General features: G+C 37.5%; 1 protein-coding gene across 4 annotated transcripts; it reads right to left on the reverse strand.

Annotated features, from left to right (window-relative positions):
• Positions 1 to 8,647: 8,647 nt before the first annotated feature.
• Positions 8,648 to 20,194, reverse strand: LOC109214294 (protein HIRA). Of its 4 annotated transcripts, none has more exons than XR_002066153.1 (11): positions 19,424 to 20,194; positions 18,589 to 18,864; positions 18,171 to 18,422; positions 17,676 to 18,073; positions 16,543 to 17,557; positions 14,944 to 15,145; positions 14,399 to 14,639; positions 13,925 to 14,047; positions 13,209 to 13,326; positions 9,108 to 9,740; positions 8,648 to 8,926 (listed from the first exon to the last, which is right to left on the reverse strand). XR_002066153.1 is itself a non-coding variant. In XM_019378199.1 (10 exons), exons 1-10 carry the CDS (start codon positions 19,529 to 19,531, stop codon positions 9,240 to 9,242), a joined length of 3,234 nt encoding a protein of 1,077 aa, XP_019233744.1. In that variant the 5' UTR covers positions 19,532 to 20,194; the 3' UTR covers positions 8,972 to 9,239. The 4 variants fall into 4 exon arrangements, 2 of the variants coding, with proteins under 2 accessions (XP_019233744.1, XP_019233745.1); XR_002066152.1 differs by having other exon boundaries at positions 8,648 to 8,931; XM_019378199.1 differs by lacking the exon at positions 8,648 to 8,926 and having other exon boundaries at positions 8,972 to 9,740.
• Between the last annotated feature and the right edge of the window lie 969 nt (positions 20,195 to 21,163).

The following is a 21,163-nucleotide window of genomic DNA, read 5'->3' on the forward strand; positions in this document are numbered from 1 at the left end:
TAAATCTAAAAGAGGCTAATATTGCAATTATATACAATTTAACTTTAAACATACTAAATAAATTTATAAAAATATGCAAAAATTATCTTGACTATATTTTAGTATAAATGTGAGAATCCAGTAAATGAATCACCAAGATTGATAACTTTGAAAATTATTATTGGGTTTTTTTTATGAATAAAAATAGGGGAATAAATTGGTTAAAAATCCTTTAAAAATTAAAAAAAAAAAATATTGGGACATACTTATATATGCATATGTATGTTGTTTTGAAAGTATTTTGCATATAAAAATATACAGGGAAAAATTGGATATCAACACTCGTACAAATCAATGTGAACAAGAAGTTCAAAAGATATATTTATATGTAAAATATTGCAAATCAACTACCATATGCATTTACTAACCTTCCAGGGGTTACTAAATCGCATATTCCAGCTGTAAATGCTCCAATTAGAATTGATGTCCCAGTTGGACAGTATGATAATTCAAATGAGTCTAGGCCACGCCTTAAAGGTGGTAGACCAATCGGTTCCAAGGATAAAAATTTCCGAAAAAGGAAAGGAGTAAATGATCAAGTTGATCATAACGTGGAGGCAATTTCGCAAGAAGAGCATAAAGCATAACAATTGATAAGACCTCACGGGAGGTTCAAGTACTTGGAAATGATGAAAATTAAGAGATCTCAATAAGTTATGTCTCTACGGAAAAATGGTGAAATCGGAATAATGTTGTTGTTGACAACAGTTTTGCATATAATATTGCAGTTGAAGTAATGCAATAAGATGAGGATCTTGAGCCAAAATTTGTCGATGAATGTAGACAGAGAAATAATTGGCCAAAATGAAAAAATGCAATTCAAGCAAAATTGGCTCACTCAAAAAACATGATGTTTTCGGACCAACAGTCCGAACGTCTGAAGGTGTCAAGCCAATGGGGTACAAATGGATTTTTGTGTGAAAACAAAATGAGAAAGGTAAAGTCGTAAGATATAAAGCACGACTTGTGGAACAAGGGTTTTCGCAAAGTCCTAGCATTGATTATATGGAGACATACTCTCCTGTGGTAGATGCAATTACCTTCAGGTATCTAATAAATCTGGCAGTCCATGGAAAGCTTGATATGATGTTGATGGATGTTGTCACAACCTACTTATATGGCTCATTGGACAATGAAATTTTTATAAAAATCCCTAAAGGATATAAAGTTCCTACACATAAATGTTCAAGGGAAACTTGTTCAATAAAGCTTCAGAAATTCTTATACGAATTGAAGCAATCAGGGAGGATGTGATACAATCGCCTTAGCGAGTATTTGCTAAAGGAAGGGTACAAAAATGACCTTATATTCCCTTGTGTCTTTATTAAGAGGTCTGGATCTGAACTTGTCATCATAGCTGTGTATGTTGATGACTTGAATATCATTGGCACTTCTAAAGAGCTTCCAAAGGTTGTAGAGTATTTGAAGAAAGAATTTGAAATGAAAGATCTTGGTAAGACAAAGTTTTGTCTTGGCCTACAAATTGAGTATGTAACAAATGAAATTTTTGTTCATCAATTAACATACACTAAAAAGGTTTTAAAGCGATTTTACATGGATAATGCATATCCATTGAGTACCCCGATTGTTGTGAGATCGCTTGACATAAATAAAGATCCATTTCAACCCCAAGAAAATAATGAAGAGCCCGCTGGTGATAAAACTCCATATCTTAGTGCAAATGGGGCACTGATGTATCTTGCTAACAATACTTGAGCAGATATTGCTTTTGCAGTAAGCTTATTAGCAAGATTCAGCTCCTCCCCAACAAGAAGACATTGGAATGGTGTTAAGAATATATATAGATATCTTCGGGGAACCATAGATATGTGATTGGTTTATTCTAATGAATTCCAGTCAGAAATGATCGGCTATGCAGATGCAGGTTATTTGTCTGATCCACATAGAGCCCGATCTTAAACAGGCTATTTGTTTACATATGGAGGTACATCTATATCATGGCGTTCAATGAAACAAACAATAGCTGTCACTTCTTCAAATCATGCTGAGATAATAGCCATTCATGATGCCAGTCGGGAATGTGTTTGGTTGAGATCAATGACTCAACATATTCAGGAAATGTGTGGTTTTTCTATGAAAAAAGATAATCCAACTACACTATATGAAGACAATGCTTCTTGCATAGCTCAACTGAAAAGATGATACATCAAAGGAGACAGAACAAAGCACATTTCACCAAAATTCTTTTTCACGCATAATTTTCAACAAAATGGTGAAATTAATGTTCAACAGATTCGTTCATGTGAAAATTTGGCTGAGCAGTTCACTAAGGCATTACCAACTCAACATTTGAGAAGTTGAGACAGAGATTGGAATGCGTCGTCTTCGAGAAATAAAGTGATATATTCATGAGGGGAGTAAGATATGCGATGTACTCCTTTTCCCTTAGCCTAGGTTTTATCCCACTGGATTTTCCTGGTAAGGTTTTTAACGAGGTAGCAAATAAAGTGTTATAGATATGTGTACTCGTTTTCCTTCACTAAGATTTTTTTCCCACATGGTTTTTTCTTAGTAAGGTTTTAACGAGGCATATTATATATAGACATCCAAGGGAGTGTTGTAAAACTAATAGTAAATGTGGATGTTCACTACTCCTACTTTCACCCATAATGTAAATAACCCCCACTACTCATCACTATTATGATTGTAACTACGCCTCCGTAACCTCTCCCCATGATCTCAATTGTTAATGTCATGTTTAAGATAATACTTTTCTAACCTTCTATATAATAGTATAAATAAAGGCATGAAATGTGATATGGGACACACTTAAACACTTGATGAAATAAGAAAGTTATCTCTTCTTTTCTTATTCTATTACTTATCTATTTGCTTTATATTGTTACTTTGAGCTACATTTCTTAACACTTTTATACTTTTTTATTACCAAAACAAAAAATGGGTATGTTAGAATAACTTAAATGCTCTTGAAATTATTTAGGAAAAAATATAAACTAGAAAGTATTATAACTGGGGGAAAGACGAACGAATTTAGGTTATCCCTTTCCTTTCACTTTAGGGTCACAAATTTATACAACAATGAATAGATTCTGCATGAATTCTGCATGCAGAGACGACCTTGTAACAGGGCAAATGAATCAGATAACAGTGCCTATGATTAATTTACTGTCTAATTTGGTTTATACAAACTAAAATAAATTCAAGGTTTAAATTTAATGAGTTACTAATTATTGATTAAAAATAGACTATAAACAGCCTTGCATAGCTCAATAGCAATGGGTGTTCTTATTTAATTTCCTCATTTCGCCACTAACAATTCAGATACTAGATTCATGTAAACCTTCTGAAAATCAGTGGCGGAGCCATCCTTATCCGAGGGGTGTCAATTGATATACTTTCGCAGGAAAATTATATTATATAAATGGATAAATTTTATGTATATATACTATATATTGTATACTATTATTTTTCGCTATATTTACTTTTTTACATTTTAATTCTTTTAGAAATTCTGGTTCCGCCCTGTATTGAAACTAACCTGCATGATGCCTCTGTTTAGAAGTGTTAGATTTTAGTGAAGTGGTCCTATTTGTGGTCAGTTAAGACTCAAGAGGACGGTGATGAAACATATAACAAATAAAGGCAGAATGGCCTATGTGGCACATATACTTATCCCACTTTGTCATGCCAGTCCCCAAACTTAACAATTTGTCAATTGAACACTTACACTCCTTCAAACCGTGTATAATAAACGCTTATGACACGACGCTATCAGTGCGTGTAATACAATCTCCTACACGTAGGACGCCACGTCAAGAAATTAAACCTCTATGGTCATTTATTATGGCCATAGAGGAAAATAAAATAGGAAATAATTATTAACCTCCAACCCAAATTTTCCCCTCATTTTACACTTATTCGCTTAGGTTTAGTCCCTGATGAAGGCGGCGACTTGGGTCGGCGGCGGGAGGTTGTCGGCGACGGTTCCGTAGTTCACAATCAAAATCAAATAGAACACTCATCTAAATTAAACGGATCTCAAAACGTTGAGATGGAGTAGGGATTTATACAAAATTCAATTAAAAATTTAGGAATTGTGACCCTCCTCTGCATCGGCTGCTTCGAAGGTTTGGCAAGCCACGAGTTCCGGCACCTTATCATCTGCAGCAACACCTTCAGGCGCCCCGGTAGCTGGGGCAGCAATAGGTGCTTGCTTGTGGAACTGCTCTGCTAGCTTCTTCAAATTCTCCAAATTATCAGGGCCCAACTAATTAATATTGAGGAAGAATATCCTGCAACTTCTTGGTCGGAGGGGAAAATACGCTTTGGGTATTAAATCAAAATAAGGAGAAAGAGAAAGGTGGGCATGAGGAAGAACAGATCCACCCATTTGCTTCAGTTATTTGGATCCACTCGTTTGCTTTTTTCTTTTTTTACTTATTTTATTTTTTATTCTTATTTTACTGATTTTTTCTTCTTATTTTAATTATTTCTGGTTTCAAAATTGTCTCAAACTTCACGTCTCATTATCCGTCATGAACTACACCACTTTGTCCAGCTCAACCATTATTTTGCCACATGTGCTTGGTCAACGGTCAGAGGGGTTTAAATAATAGATTTTGATCAAGTTAAAGTGTCTGGATGAAAACAAGTGAAGTTTGGGGACCGACATGACAAAGTGGGATAAGTATAGGTGCCATTTCTTGGCATGATTTATCCTAACTGTACTCTGCATTGCAATACACATAATTATTGAAGGTCCATTTAATTCGACCGAGTCTTATTGGCCCTACACTCGCTACTCTAATGTGTACTTGCTGGTGTTTTCTGCTGCCTAATTAATACCATGCCCCATCGGTTACAGTTCTTTTCTTTTTTTTTTTTTTAAACGAAACTACGTATTACCTAAACTACTGCTGNAGTTTATTTTTCAATCAACTGGCCTAGTTTGAACCTAGCCCGAATTCTTTCTTTATTTTAGCTTTAAAATTTCTAGTTTGTGCTCAAGGACCGTCAAAAATGAGATAGGTGAACAAGTTTAGGGAGCAAACTCTTAGCTGAAAATTTAATTTATGTGTGGCTCCATCATGTAAAATTCTCGATCGAAATCAACAAAAAACAACTTTTGTAGATTATACTTCAATTAATATGACTATCATTGCTGTTTTGAAACCACATATATGTACTTTGTAAATATATACGCGTAGCGTGTAAAAGCATTAATTTGGCATCTAACGTTCTTTCAATGACTATGAGTTTATGATTATACTATCTAAGTAATGTAAGAGTACGTGTAAAAACATTAAATTGGCATCTAATATTTTAGGTTTGACTTTTGTTTTAAGCAGGCTTTTCAAGAGGAGCATGTGAGTATTTTGACTACACTGTTTGAAACCAAATAAAGATTGGTTCAGTATGATGACCTAAATATAAAATCTCCAGTAGGAGGTCACCGTTAACCTACCCTATTACAACTCCACCAAACTCTTCTCATCCATCTGCCTGCCAGACCGCCCAAAACCAAAAAAGACAGTTTGTTGCACAATGTATCTCACGTTCACGTAAGGTTTAGAGAAGGATCGCACCCCAAATAATATAATGTAGACAGCCTATCCTAGTACAAGAATTAATGATTGCTTTCACGGCTCGAACATGTAACCTATAGATCATACGAAAATAATTGCTTCATAGCTTCCCTTCTGACCCTCGAAAATAAGAAGAACGAAAAAAAATGGAGGATAACTTTTATATGGTGAAAAGAATAAAAAATTATCGAATTTTATTAGTAAGTTCAATGATCATAAGTCAAATTCTCAAGAGTGACATGGCATAGATAGTTTGGCATTTTTCAAGTATCTTGATATTTTGAGCAAATATAGAAAAACTTCAGTTGTTTTTAGTTGACAAATATTAGTCTGGTGATTTTATTGCAAGGAAAAAAAAATCGAAAGTTGAATGATTATTTTGAAAATTAGCTTTTTTCAAATAAATCGAAAAGGAAGTGCACATTAGTTGAAAAGACAAATATGTATAATCAAGTATAATGATTTCTATCTTCGGCTACAGTTATTGTTGTCGTGAGAAACAAATACTAATAAATTTGGTGCATTTATATCCTCAAGTTTTTTCTAACAACAATGAGCTAATATAAGTTTAATAAAGGAGTGAAGAAAAATTATTGGTGGGTGGACACGTAGTGATCTATACCAAAAGAAGATGGTAGTATATTTGGTGAGGTCGATACAACAGTTTGCAATAGATTTCAAGTGTGTGATGATACAAATTACATGCCAATACATGATTAATTGGGATGGTTATTCATTTTTTTTTTCCAGTTTCCAGCTAGCAATTACAGATTCCTTAAAAAAAAAAGAATTTTAAAAGAATAGCTTATTTTTACAAATAAGAAGATTAAATAATGCTCATAAAAGTAAGTAACCAAAAAAGTTTCTTGGCGTACAAGGATTTAAGTGAACTTAACTAAAATCATCCAACTCCAGGCTCTACTTTCCATTCTTGGAAGAGAAAAGATGTTTTTAGGCTTAAAATGAACTAAAAGTAATTGTGGAGAGTCCCACATCGGCGGTGAAGGGAATTATGGTGGTTTTGGGCCATCCTCATATCATGAGCTAGCTTCTGGGGTTAAGTTAAGTCTAACGTTTTGTTCTTTAACATGGTATCACGACCCATCCCAACCCGATATTAGGCCTCCATATTATATTGCCCACGCTCCAGATGTCCGGTCGTGGGGTTGGAAGGGAGGAGGGGAGTAGGTTGTAAAGAGTCTCGTGTCGTTGGTTATTCTCATCTCTTGAGCTAATTTTTGTGATTGAGTTAGGCACAAGGTTCATTTCTTTAACATGGTATCATAGCAGGACCCGTTCCAAGTTCCAACCCAATGTTAAGTTGGGTCTCTATATATTATGTTGTCCACGCCCCAGAGGTCCAGTTTTAAGCGTGAAAGAGGACGTTGCAAAGAGTCCCACGTTGTTGCTTATCCTCAACTTTTGAGTTAATTTTATGATTGATTTAGGCCTAAGATCGCTAAAGTCATAATGTGTCATGATCTTGGAAGGGAAATTGGGTAAAGATATGTTGTGAACAGAGAGCACTGCCCCCATCCCCACATTGCTTTCCCCAATCCCAATTGTTGGGCCAATAATATGAAACCTTTGACAGCTTATTGACACTTGGAATTCATATATAGTTTGTTGATTGCTACCTTGGGCCTCAGCTGGTCATGTTTCCATTCATGACAAGTAGAAATTGTAAGATTCATTCAACCAATTTTGTTGCATGAAAATTTTGTGTGCACATTGAAAATCTTAGTATCTGTTGGTAAGCATGGTTGTTGTCGGTTGCCTTAATTGGTCAGCTAATGATAAAAACTTGAAGCTGACTTTGCTATTCTTTTCCTTATATAGAAATCTTATTCTGTTGGCCTTTCAAGATAACGATAATAAGAAAGGTATATATGTTACTAGTTTTAGTTATGAATACTAATTAGTTCTTTGGTTTTGAAACCAGCTCAATTGTAAGGCTTCAAGTACTAACATAATTTTGAAACGAAAAAACAGCTCAATTGTATGCAAATTAGTATTGTCTTTTCTTTTTCGTGGTGTGGGTTGGAGGGTAGAAAGGGAATGAAAAAGACCCTTTATGAGATTTGAACCATAGTAGAAACGTAATAAGTAATACGTTATTCTCCCTTACGTCTCAAAATTTATTAAGTTCTATCACATGAGACAACTAATGAGGGAGAATATTTTTGCATCACTCTGGACAAATTTCATTAAACCTATTACTGCAAACAACTTAAGTTATACATACTGCCAGTATAAGAAATGTTCACACCATCAAAATACTCTTACCTATTATAACATACTGACAGGTAGATTGTTTTATTTTCAAATTTACAAATTTTACATTCTAAAGAGGTTTAGTGATACTTTTAAATATCCGATGATGTAAAAAATTTCACTAAACTGACATGTTTACATAACTTAAACTTAATTAAAAATTATAAATCTCTTTGTCATTTGGATTACACAAACAAAAAACGTTGCTTCAATTGGACACGTGTAATAGCAAAACCGAAGTCTACTTTGTCAAAGTAAAGTTATTGTTTGGCATGACTGGTCGAATCATAATGTAAGAAATTATTCAAAATTCATATGCTTATTCATTAAATTCCAGAAAGGGTCCTCCAATTTATTGAATTTTTATGTGTGTTTGTTGAATTTATTACTAGCAAATGCAGTGCTTTCCATTTCCGAACATATAACAACGTGTCGCAATATCTGTAGCCTTGTACATCCAGCGTATGAATTATAGTATTAAATATATTTTAGATAATAACAGAACATCCCCTGGATGATTACATGTGTGTTTATTCTCATCTCACAATTGGAGTTTGGGAGATAGCATGCACAAATGATTCACCTGAGTACGATTTTCAGAATATCCAATTGAGATAATTAATTATTATTAATTAGAATAATTGAATGCATCATGTTGGATTGTCGGTTATTCTCATATTAACTATTTATTAAAGAATGGTGAGATTGATATTAAACAAATCTACTCAAGTAACAACCTTGCAACTCGCTCAACGAAGTTCCTTTTTTTTTTTTTTCTTGGGTGCGAGAAAATACAAATCATATTAGACCCTATAAAATAAAACAAAAGGTTTAGATAAAAATTCAATTTGGTTGATGGAATTTTTTTGTGGAATTGTCCGCCTTGGCGTAACTGATAAAGTTGTTGCCATGTGATCAGGAGGTCACGGGTTCGATCCGTGAAAACAACCTCTTTGTAAAAATGCAGGATAAAGCTGCGTACAATAGACCTTTGTGGTCCAGCACTTCCCCGGACCTCGCCAATAGCGGAAGCTCAGTGCACCGGGCTGCCCTTTTTTCACAAAGTACAAACTATATTCAGAACAATGATAAGAACTAAATAAACAAATAAATAAATAAAGGTTATCTAGGGTCACACATGAATCAACTTCACTAATTGGTTTAAAATTAACAAAACTCCTATCACGTTCTGGATCAAGAAAACAAAACTCCTATCATGTTACATACCTCAGTATTTGCATCAAAGGCAAGGTGCCTGCTAGGTGCATCCACTAAGACAATCTTTACAGCTTTACAGTCCACAGCATGTCAGCAGTTCTTCAAGTTGACTATTACATCTAATCTACAATGAAATATACATCAAGAAACCTTCTCCTTTGGTGAAGGAGACGGTTCCGATTCAACTGATGCAGGTGGATCCAAGCTCATCTGATCTGTTGGAGGTGGTACAGATTTAGCTTCATCAGTTTCTTGTTGATCCGAGTCCATTGTTTCTTTCAAAAGCATACAAGGCTCAACATGATCACTTGATTGTACAGCAAGACGAGTAGGATTCTCTCGGTCATTTAAAGACGTGGAAGGTGTTGGGTTAGTTATTGGTGTCTGTGGAACTGTTCTTTGAGTCGTAGGGACATCAGTATCCATCTTATCTGTAGCCAGAACAGATGTAGTAGTTGCAACATTGGACTGTTCAAAATTCATTTCAGTTGATGTGATGGTCGCGACATTGTTTTGTTCAACACTCGTGTCGTCATATTCTGAGATGAGATCCATGAACTCGTTGAGCAGCCGCTGTACTTTCCTATTTGATGCCATTGCTGGAAGTATGTCTTCTCTAAGGAGCCTATGCTTTTTCAAACCCTGAAAACCAGATAAAGAACCTTAATAAGAAAGACAATACTTGGGTTTCATTTGGTAACTGGATAGATTCTATTGGAATCTCACTTTTAAAAAAGATAGCAAGAATGAGCCAAAACATGAATAGACGAGAGAATATATGCATGGAGTATAAACATTGCCAAGGTATATTACAAGATGCTGTATGAAGATGTACAGCACACACAGAGGCACCAAGAAAACGAGATGTTATAGATAAATTCCGAGAGTTTCATTTTATGCAAAGAGATTGACATAGTTCCGAGGAAGATATTAACAATCAAATTGTCACTCTGTAGTTTTATGAATCCTACTTTCTAGCTTGAGCCATTCTGAAAAGATTGACATAGTTCGCTGGATGTGGAAAATAAGATGGACATTGCAGAAAGTAAAACCACATGCATAATTTAAATGTCATTTCATATTTCAGTATATCTTTTTTTTTTAACATGTTGCAATTATATCCAAAGAAACCATGCTAAGCCCAATCTTAAGAGGTATTCTATCTTGTAATCTGAACACATTTCACCAAAATGATCATAGTTTCTACAAAAACAGAAAACTCCTCCCAGAATATTGGGGAAAATGAAGAAATGATGGTCAAGGGCAATGTGGTCAGTGACGGCGAACTTGGTTAGGGAGGCAGCGCGGGATGTGCTCGGGGTAGCCAAGGGCTATTCAGGCAGACATCAAGGTGACTGGTGGTGGAACGATGTAGTCCAAGGAAAAGTGGAGGCGAAGAAGGCGGCGTTTGCTAAGTTGGCAGGGAGCTCAAGCGAGGAAGATAGGAGAGTCAACAGGGAGAACTACAAGGTGGCGAGGAAGGAAGCGAAGCTGGCGGTCACGGAAGCAAAAAATGCGGCGTTTGGTCGCATGTACGAGGAATTGGGGGAGAAAGGCGGGGACAGGAAGTTATTCAGGTTGGCTAAAGTGAGGGAGAGGAAGGCGCGGGATCTAGACCAAGTTAGGTGCATCAAGGACGAGGATGGTAGAGTTCTGATGGGGGAGTCTCAAGTCAAGCAGAGGTGGCAGGCGTACTTTCGAGACCTGCTTAACGAGGAGGGGGATCGAGACGTAGTGCTAGGGGAGTTGGGGAATTCAGAGTGTCATAGAGACCTTGGGTACTGCAGGCGCATTAGGGTGGAGGAGGTCGTGGGGGCTTTGCGTAGGATGAGTAGGGGTCGAGCGACCGGGCCAGACGAAACCCCGGTGGAGTTCTGGAAATGCATAGGTAGGCCAGGAGTAGAGTGGCTGTCCAGGTTGTTCAATGTGATCTTCAGGACTAAGAGGATGCCGGAGGAGTGGAGGTGGAGTACAGTGGTGCCCGTGTATAAGAACAAAGGGGATATCCAGTGTTGTAACAACTATAGGGGTATCAAATTACTAAGCCACACCATGAAAGTCTGGGAGCGGGTGGTTGAGGCGAGGGTGAGGGAGATGACGTCTATATCCGTGAACCAGTTCGGTTTCATGCCGGGCCGCTCCACTACAGAAGCTATCCACCTTGTCAGGAGATTGGTGGAACACTTCAGGGATAAGAAGAAGGACCTGCACATGGTGTTTATCGACTTGGAGAAGGCGTACGACAAGGTCCCAAGGGAGGTGCTATGGAGGTGTCTGGAGGCGAAGAGCGTGCCGGAAGCCTACATCAGAGTGATCAAGGACATGTACGATGGAGCTAAGACTAGGGTTAGGACGGTGGGTGGCGACTCAGACCATTTCCCGGTGGTAATGGGGCTTCATCAAGGATCTGCACTTAGCCCTCTCTTATTTGCTTTGGTGATGGATGCTATAACACGCCATATTCAAGGGGATGTGCCATGGTGTATGCTATTTGCTGATGACATAGTCCTGATAGACGAGACGAGGGTCGGTGTTAACGAGAGGTTGGAGGTCTGGAGACAGACTCTCGAGTCCAAGGGTTTCAAACTAAGCAGGGCTAAGACAGAGTACCTGGAGTGCAAGTTTAGCGCCGAGCCGAGCGAAGTAGGCAGGGACGTCAAGCTTGGATCTCAGGTCATCGCCAAGAGGGACAGTTTCAGATATCTTGGGTCGGTGATTCAGGGGGACGGAGAGATCGACGGGGATGTCACTCACCGTATAGGGGCGGGGTGGTCGAAATGGAGGCTTGCATCAGGAGTCTTGTGTGACAAGAAAGTGCCACAGAAACTCAAGGGGAAGTTTTATAGAGCTGTGGTTAGACCTGCCATGTTGTATGGGGCTGAGTGCTGGCCGGTGAAGAACTCCCATGTCCAGAGAATGAAGGTTGCGGAGATGAGGATGCTCAGGTGGATGTGCGGGCTCACCAGGTTAGATAAGATTAGGAATGAAGTTATTCGGGAGAAGGTGGGGGTGGCCCCAGTAGATGAGAAGATGCGGGAAGCGAGGCTCAGGTGGTACGGGCATGTGCGGAGGAGAAGCCCCGATGCCCCGGTGAGGAGTTGTGAGCGGCTGGCGGTGGTTGGCGCGAGTCGAGGCAGAGGGAGGCCCAAGAGGTATTGGGGAGAGGTGATTAGGCAGGACATGGCTAGAATGCGGATTTCCGAGGACATGGCCCTTGATAGGAAAGTCTGGAGGTCTAGTATCAGGGTTGTAGGATAGGGGCTTCTAGAATTTTTCGTACTTCTGTCCCGGGGCTGGGGGTTGGTAGGGCTCTCCATAGATGATCTGTGTATTGTATTGTGCCCCCTTATGGTAGTTACTGGTCGATATATTTGCATGCCATCTTATTTATGGTTTATGTTTAGATAATTATTTATGTGATTTTTGTTGGAGTTACTAATGCTCTTTTGCTTTTTGCTTTTTGTTTTTTGTTTTTTGTTTTTGTTTTCCTTTTCCTGAGTCGAGGGTCGATTGGAAACAGCCTCTCTGCCCTTTCGGGTAGGGGTAAGGCCTGTGTACGTATTACCCTCCCCAGACCCCACCTTCTGGGACTATACTGGGTAGTTGTTGTTGTTGTTGTTGATGGTCAACCCAATAAACAGAGTGAGAGAGAGAGAGAGAACTGGTCGAGAGCCCCCCTATTTAAAACAAAAATTAACTAAACAGTGTGTAATTCATCCTATAATCTGAATATGGGTTGCTAATATTCTCACGGTTCACAATGACAAAATGATCATATAAGCAGAATTTTTCTCGAAAGAAGTTCCTCATATTTGCATCAGAGAAGAAAGAAAAACCATGGTAGTATGTAACATGAACCAGTGGTGCGCTAACTCCAAATACATAGGGAGACGAAATATTAGATGCTGTACTCTACACTTCAGAGAAGTAAGATATTTACTAGCTAACAAAATATCACCCTTTTTCTTTCAGTAGCGATAGACTGAAAATACGGGAGAAAATGGAATGGTCCAGCTCATTTGAAAAGCCAATAACAGATATTCGAAGATATTGTTAGAGTTCAGCCACAAGAAATATACAGGAAAAAAGAGAAGAGTGAAAAGCCCTTACAAGTACACAAGGGTCCCAAGCAGTTTTATTTGAATCAGAGGATGCAGCCTCGGCCATCCCTGTGGGAGGCCCAAGAAAGCTCTCACAAACTTCTCTCAAGCGTGACTCATCAGCCTCTCTGCATTTAAATATGTGTTATTTTGATACTAATTCAAATAAGGTGGAAACTCACCTCTAACAAATACCAATAAAAACAATTTCGCACTACTCCAAACACATGTTGACCCAAGATATACCAACACCAGAAGCAAAAGCCTAAAGTCAAACAAGACTGTTTCTCCACACGTAACTTCACTTCAAAAAAAATTAACAATAAAATTGAATTAACAGAACATTAAGTGAATATACATAGGGTTTCATATATACCAGAACTAATTAAACCATGAAACTTCAGATATAAATATAGCACCATTCAAGATCCAAATAGTCAGTTCTTAGAACTTATATTTCTTAAACTGGAACAACTGATTTCTCTAGATCAAACCCTGTCAACTGTGGAGGCAAATCAATTTCCACGGAATCAAAAGTTGCTTGCATCGCACATATCCTCCTCCATATAGCACTAAGGAATCGATTTGCAACTCTCATCTTAAATAATGGGCCAACTTTAAACTTAGACATTATACTTTAAAGGACATAGTTCCAACATCAACCAATGCATAAAAATTGGATATCAAGTGAAAGATTTCATGTCACCAAAGGACTAGACACCAGACCTTGCTAAAAACCGGATGTAGGATAAAAGGCATTGACGATATTCACTAGGAGACTTCAAAGCAAGAGCAGAAGCCAACTGAGCCTCCAAATGAGCACGTGTTTGTACCCCATCATCTGTGACTCTGCAGATGTACAACAAAGAAAAGTCAATATTTTACTTGCACATACTTCAGTAAAAGAGAATTCCAAAATAAAATTAGGCAAGAAACTTGCACATACATCCCAATTGTAATGTTATTCCAACTGCAAAAGTCACTCTACTACTAGAAACATTTCAATATGCTAATATACTGGGATACAGACTAAATAATCATTAGTACACCCAACATCTCTTGGGACATTCTAGTAAGCAATATCTAAGAGGAACAACAAAATTTCAAGAATAAAAAAGCAGAAAATGTTGAAGGCTAGTGACAGAACATAATGTGGATGATCTGTCAGACAAACCAAAACGAAAGGAAATGCAGAATGACCTGCTCCAACCGGGTCTCCTAGCCAGGAACTTCCTAACATCCACCTGCAATGCCGCTAGCTCACCACCATGCAACGAGCCCGAACTCCAGGAGCTTGAAAAATTCGATGCAGGAAAACAATCATCTGCAACCCTCAGCCAGCACATGAGGCTCATATCAAAGAGGTATGCATGCCGTGTGGCCAGGACAACAAGAGGAGAACCAGACTTTGATAATTTTGCTGATATCACTTTGATTGTGCCTGTTAACAAGTTTTAAATTTTAAAAAAAAAAAGTTAATAAGAAATGAAAGCCAGCAAAGACAGTGGAATCTGTTGTTTTAACAAAATATCAATGATTGCTGCTCTTAATAAACATCATATCAATTAGCAGGTTGTGTGGAGCCAAGTAATTTCCCTTGAACTTTTGAGAGCAACTAACTTCAGGACGGTGCTTAAAAGAGGAAGAACACAGTTCTCCGCGACAATGCTTAAAAAAGAAAGAAGTCAAGAACACTATGCTCTGCTCGAAGAATCAAAAATTTCATCTTGGGTTTTCTCACTCACCTGCATTCGCCTTTGGATCTGAAGCCAAAAGGGAAGCCAATGAGTCTTGAAGGAGACACTTCCGATTAAATAGATCCCATAGATATAATGACCCTTTCCTTGTGACAAGCAAAAACTTCCAAGATTCATCACAATCAACAAATACTGCAGCAGATCCCATCATCATGGTCGGCATGGCACGTCGTCCACACTTCGTATAAATCTTTTTACAAGCAAAGATGAGAATAAGAAAATAGTGTACCATTGGAAGAATACTTGACGTTAGAAAGCAAATACGGGAAACGTCAGATCTGTAATTTGATGTGACTTTCTTCGTCCTCAAATCAACCTTGAGCTTCATAGATTTAATACTAATACCAATCTATAGTTTATGCATATAATCCCCCCAACGCAATTTAAGAGACAGAATTTCGATGAACACGTAAAGAGTCTGACATAAAGCAAATATAATAAAAAATGCCAAGTTCAGATGAGAAAAATTTAACATAACCTTTGATAAAGAAAAATTTAACATTATTATTTAGAAAACTGTGCACTACTGGTTGATGCAGAAAACTACATATCTGATATCCCTATCTGATAGAAAACTAAAACTTGTATTCTTCCTGTAAGTAGGAGAAAGCATTGATCAGTCCACGTAACATCTCAATATGCAAGCAATGGTCAATTAATATTCTTTTGTTGTCAACATCAATTGATCTCCTTGGAAATATGAGAATGGAATTGAATGGGGGATAGAATCTTCAAGCTAAAAAATGGCACTCCCTCCTTCCCAATTTATGTGGCATACTTTCCTTTTAGTCTGTCCTAGAAAGAAAGCCATACTTTCTTATTTAGAAACAATTTTAGTTTAAACTTCCCAGTTTAGCCACAAAATGTCTATGGCTTGAGCACATGTTTCAAAATTCTTTCTTTTTTTCTTGAACTCCATGCCCCGTCAAACACCGCCGCATAAATCGGGACGGAGGGAGTAGCACATATTGGGAAACACTGAACCTAAATCATGTAAAATGTGATGGCAGCCATGGACAAAAATGAAAAGAAGGGAAGCCTACATAGAAATATAAACATTCTTCTCTCTCTTCTACAATCAGCAAAAATGCAGGTAAAGGCTTTGGATGACAAAATTTTAGCTCAACAAATGAATCGCGGTATTCAAGCATGCTCAGATCAATTATGCATAACACCAGGCAAGAAAGTACGAGTGCTCACCTAGGCAAAGAGAATTGACAAAAAATGAGGATAAATTCTGAAAAAAAAAAGGGCTTGAAAAGGGAGCCATCCTCAAGTCTAAAGTGTGAAATGATACAATTTACATCACCCCCCAACTCTACCTCTCATCTTGGCAAGGAGGGGAGAATTCTCATGTTAGGTAGTCCTGGAAATAAACAGGTAAAATAGAATCTATACATTCACTCTCTCATTTTACGTGTCTGGGAGAGGTGCTTATTTAGTCTCTAGATGATCAACACACAGAAGCAGGAGATAACCAAAGAATTGAGTAGAAATAAAAGAAGCAGATTCACATCTCAGTAATTGTCGAAATGATGTTGTACAGAAAATAGTATAATGAACCAGCTCAAAGTTTTTGAAACTCACCTGAACGCATCCATCTTCACATCCCACAGCCCAAAAGTTGGCATTTCCAGCCAAAACAGTAACTTTTCCAGAAATCCGGTCAGACCAGAGGGTTTGACTCCCCCTTGTACAAAGTATCTCAGTTTCTTTCATTACAAATGAATTTCCTGCCCCTAAAATATCATTAGCAGCTTGTTCTCTGGGTTGAGCCTCTAAGCAAATTGGACCAGTGTCCTCCCCTTCTTTATTATCAAAAACCCTGATTAAAAGAGTACCACCAGAACCCAAATGAGACAGATCCTTGATGATTCCCATCTGTTCTATGGTGATGTTTCCATCCTTGCCTACAGAAGGCGGAACCTTCTCAATGATGAGGCTCTCACTGATGGTAGCTCTAGCAGTTACACCTGAGCGCTCCTTTTGGTCAGGACTGAGACCAACTGTTTTCCTTACAAATCCTTCCCTAACACTTGCATCGGACAGTACCATACCATTCTCATCTTTCCTCTGATCCACTGTCTTATTAGGGAATTCAATAGTAGGAGATTGAGGAATTCCGGAGATGTTCTCCTGCTGGGTAGGCACACCAACTGCTTCTGGAATTATCCTCTTTCGACCATCGGGCCGTCTGTACTCTCTTTGCTTCACGGGACTTGACATGCGGGTAGAAGCTGCGGGTTTATTTAAACTATCGCTGCTAACTCCTTCGGTCTTTTTCCCGTTATCAGATTGTGGCTTGGGAACCTTCACCACACTCACCAAATCAACAGAAGATTTTGAGGTTGCTTGAACTTGTGTAAGATCCTTAGTTATTTTTTTGCTTGAACTTTGCTTTGCAGCTGCTGCTTCAAGCAATAGTTGCGCTGGACTTTCGGCTAAATTTGCCTGTCGACCTCTAACATCACCATAGCGGCTTCTCTTCAGCTCCTCTAATTCAGCATCAGATAACCGAACGCCTAGTTCATTCCCATCAAAATGGAAAGTGGCTACACTTCCATCCAAAGAACATGCAAAGAGTGAATATCCATCAGGGCTCCTGCACATAGAAAATAATATCCTGAAAGTAAGCAAAAAAGGTAGAAAGAAAATTCAAGATAGAAAATGCCTTCACTGTTGTGAAAGGACGAAGTTTTTGATGCTATGAGCTAACTTACCATGATAAATCCACAACACTTTGAGAAAAGAAATGTTTAGCGACAAAAAGAGGACGTGGACTTGCTGTTGTCCACACAGTTATAGTGCGATCTTGACTTCCTATAGCAATAACATTGTAGGGTTGGGACTCTTTTCCTCCATTTTTTGAAGAACCATTTGACCATCCAAGAGACGCATTTTTCACTTCCTGCGCATTAGCCAAATTCCTCCGAAACATAGAATGATTAAACTTAACCACAATAACAGGAGCATTGTGTCCTAAGAAATCAAAAGTGGCAGACCATTCCCCTCTCTCCAGAACAGGAGCAGAATGCCTAGGCTTTTGAAAACCATGAGTAGTAGTTATATAGTGTCCACAGGGTGACCATCCAAGCCGCCTAAAGAAGGTTGACCCAAGCTTAAAAAAAAAAGACACATTTGTAAGGATATAGGTTTCAGTATTTGGGGGGAAAAAAGAACAAAGAAATTTTTTTGAGAGTAAATCTGAAACTCACAGATTTTGCCCAGTGACCTTCAGTTCTATGAGCAAGGCTCCAGTCACTTGTTCGCCAAATGATGACAGTCTTATCATCTGATTGACTAGCTATAAAAGAACCAATCGGATCCCATGTGACACCTTTAACAAGACTGGAGTGACCCCTCAGAACTGCAGTGCATATACCATTGCTCATACTCCAGATATGGATGGTGTTGTCGAGACTACCACTAGCCAATGTCGAGTCATCTGGGGACCAATTTAGATCCACCTACTTTAAACACGGAAAGAGCAATTAGAAAGTACATGGTTAGACAACATAGGCATCTAAAGAGGAGATTCAGAATCAAGTATGAATTCAAATAATTTCAAGGTCCATCAATTGATTGGCATAGCAAAAAAAATAGTTATTGAGAATCTAAGATCAGTCACATTACCACATCTGCAGTGTGTCCTCTCAAAGTCATAGTAACTTTCCAATTCTCTACATCAGGGGGCTCTCCACTGCCAAACTCTGTGGTTCCTGAGCCAGGTTTCCTCTCATGGACTAGAATTACCTGATCATCAGAGCCAGAAGCAACATATCGACCATGTTTTGCCCATCTAACACAGTTCACCGACCCAAAATGATCGCGTAGTGTGGCAAGAAGTTTCGGTGTAGATTCATCTGCTTCCAAGTCCCTACCCACACATTTCATGTTCCATATCCTAACCTGAAGACACGTTAAATGTACATTATGCAAAGTACTATATTTAGTAACAGTAAACAGCAAAACATAGACAAGAATCAAGATAAAAGCTTCTCACTCCAAAATAACCTTTGATTGCTACTTTATCTTTTAACTCCCAAACAAACAATAACATGTTATTGGTCCATCAAAAAATGAACTGCTTGAATTTTATTACCAACTTCAATTATTCAGGTCCCAAAATCCATGAGCAACTCTTAAAAGTCCATCAACTACTTAAACTGTTAGTTCAGGTCCCAAAAGTTTATGCGACACTGTTTCCTTATTAGTATGTTCCTAAAAGAATGATGCTTCTATATTTGAAAATAACTTAACTTGAAACTTCTCAGTTCACCCTTAATGAAAAGTTCTCATGGTCCCACAAATGTTATGGTATGTTTAAGAATACAAGTTTCAAAAGTCTTCGTAAATTGGGACGTCAGGAGTACTAATTTCTTCACTAAACCTATACATTGACCAAAAGGTAATGAAGGCAGACAATATAAAACAAGAATATATTGGTAAAGAGTGAAAAAGCAATTACCTTGTGATCACCACCACCAGTGGCAAACCTAAGGCCACCAGGCTGAATATCAATAGAGAAAATCTGCATACCCTCATGTCTAATCCAACTGGGTTTCTCAGCAATCATCTTAACCACAATTTTTTATCTTAGTTTAACTGATACAGAATAAAGACTCAACCTTTTTCACTCTAAACCCTTCAAACCCCAACAAGAACCCCACAACTTAAAAATTAACATACCAACTAGTAAATAAGAAGAAAAACCCCAAAATCAAATACAACAAAAAATTTACCCCCCAAGAAAAAAAAAATAGTGAAGAGGTAACCCTAGTTGATAAAATTAGGAATAAGAAGGAAAAAAATCCCCAAAAAGGAGTAAAAGGGGAAAAATATCTTGATTTATTGAGTTAAAAAAAAAAAGCCCTAGAATGGAAGTAACAGGTGAAGTGGGTCGAAGTGTTTATGCAAATTTCTTGGTTATATGTTTTTTACCTTTGTTTTGGTTAACTGTCAAATCTAATGAAAGATTGGAGAGGGGAAAAGGACTGCAAAAAAGAAAAAACAAAAGAAAGAATGATTAAGGAAAACAAAACGAATCTTAAAATATGTGTTCTAATCTAAGTACACTATGAGTCTTATATAAAACAGAAGAGAAAAGAAGTGAAGTGTGTAGCATGTATTGTGTAGGGTAAAAACTCAGAAGAAATACAAGAGAGGCATAAGAGGATTTGTAATGTGTAGTAGTGGTATTGTGCACATAAAGTTATGTCAAGATTGGATTTTGCATAAGAAATTCCACTTTGCTAATATGAGGGGGAAAGTTGGTTTTTATGTTCTCTTTTTCCTTAAAGTGTACCAAAATAATGTTTTACGTTGAGAATTAAGAGAGTGGGTATTATGCAATAAGAATACTAATTAGTCGGACCCCAAGTGAATATAATATAAATGAAACACTTTAAATACTTTACCAGGGAATACTACCGTTATTAAGAAGATTGAACCTAATTATAATAGTAGGGAAGAAGTTATTTAAATTGGAATCATGCGGTGGTATTTGAATCAACTTAAGTGCATCTCGATTAATTCATGCCTAATATCTTCTTTGGCTAATATAAGTATCGAAAAATTATATCCATGAAAACTCAGAATACTCAAAAAATATCGCCTAATTTGTTTTTATTTTTTTCTAAAATTTGAATATTAAGTTTTCGTAGTATTTTTCCACTTCACTAAGCACTAAGTCACACCCTACAGTGTAATTAGAATTCACGATATTGCAATTTGAATTATAGCTAACTTTTGGACAGCAAACAGTCCACTAGAAACATGCTATCATGAATTAGTTGATAACACCCACTTATTTCTTCTTCTTTTTTGTTCTTTTCTTCTCTTTTTTTTTTTTTTTTTTTTTTTTTTTTTGAAGGGGGTGGGGGGGTGGTGTGGGGTTTTGAAAAACTCCTCATACATGTTTTTTACAGGGTAAGTAGGATTCACTAAAGAAACGAGATAAGGTCCTCTAAATCTTAAACATTATCATTCTGGCACTCATGTTAAATATGCCCTTTCGAATATAACCCTTTTTCTTCTTCTTTTTTTCTCTTTTAATTTTTTTTTTTTTTTTTTTGGACTTCTCAGGTGATGTGTCTTTCTTTTTGGCAAAGGCCCTCTATTATATTCAGCCACACTATATTTTAACTAAGTTACAAATTTTCAGTTAAGTGTTGCATCAAAACCTTTATTATATATATATATATATTTC

Source organism: Nicotiana attenuata, unplaced genomic scaffold, assembly GCF_001879085.1.
Source record: "Nicotiana attenuata strain UT unplaced genomic scaffold, NIATTr2, whole genome shotgun sequence".
Classification (NCBI taxonomy): Eukaryota; Viridiplantae; Streptophyta; class Magnoliopsida; order Solanales; family Solanaceae; genus Nicotiana; species Nicotiana attenuata.

Coding starts and splice junctions, on each gene's coding strand:
- LOC109214294 (XM_019378199.1), bottom strand. CDS start 19,531: ATGATTGCTGAGAAACCCAGTTGGATTAGACATGAGGGTATGCAGATT. Junction 15,146..16,542: donor GTGAAGATGGATGCGTTCAG/GTGAGTTTCAAA, acceptor GCTTGTAAAAAG/ATTTATACGAAGTGTGGACG. Junction 13,327..13,924: donor TACATCCGGTTTTTAGCAAG/GTCTGGTGTCTA, acceptor ATTTAAATGCAG/AGAGGCTGATGAGTCACGCT.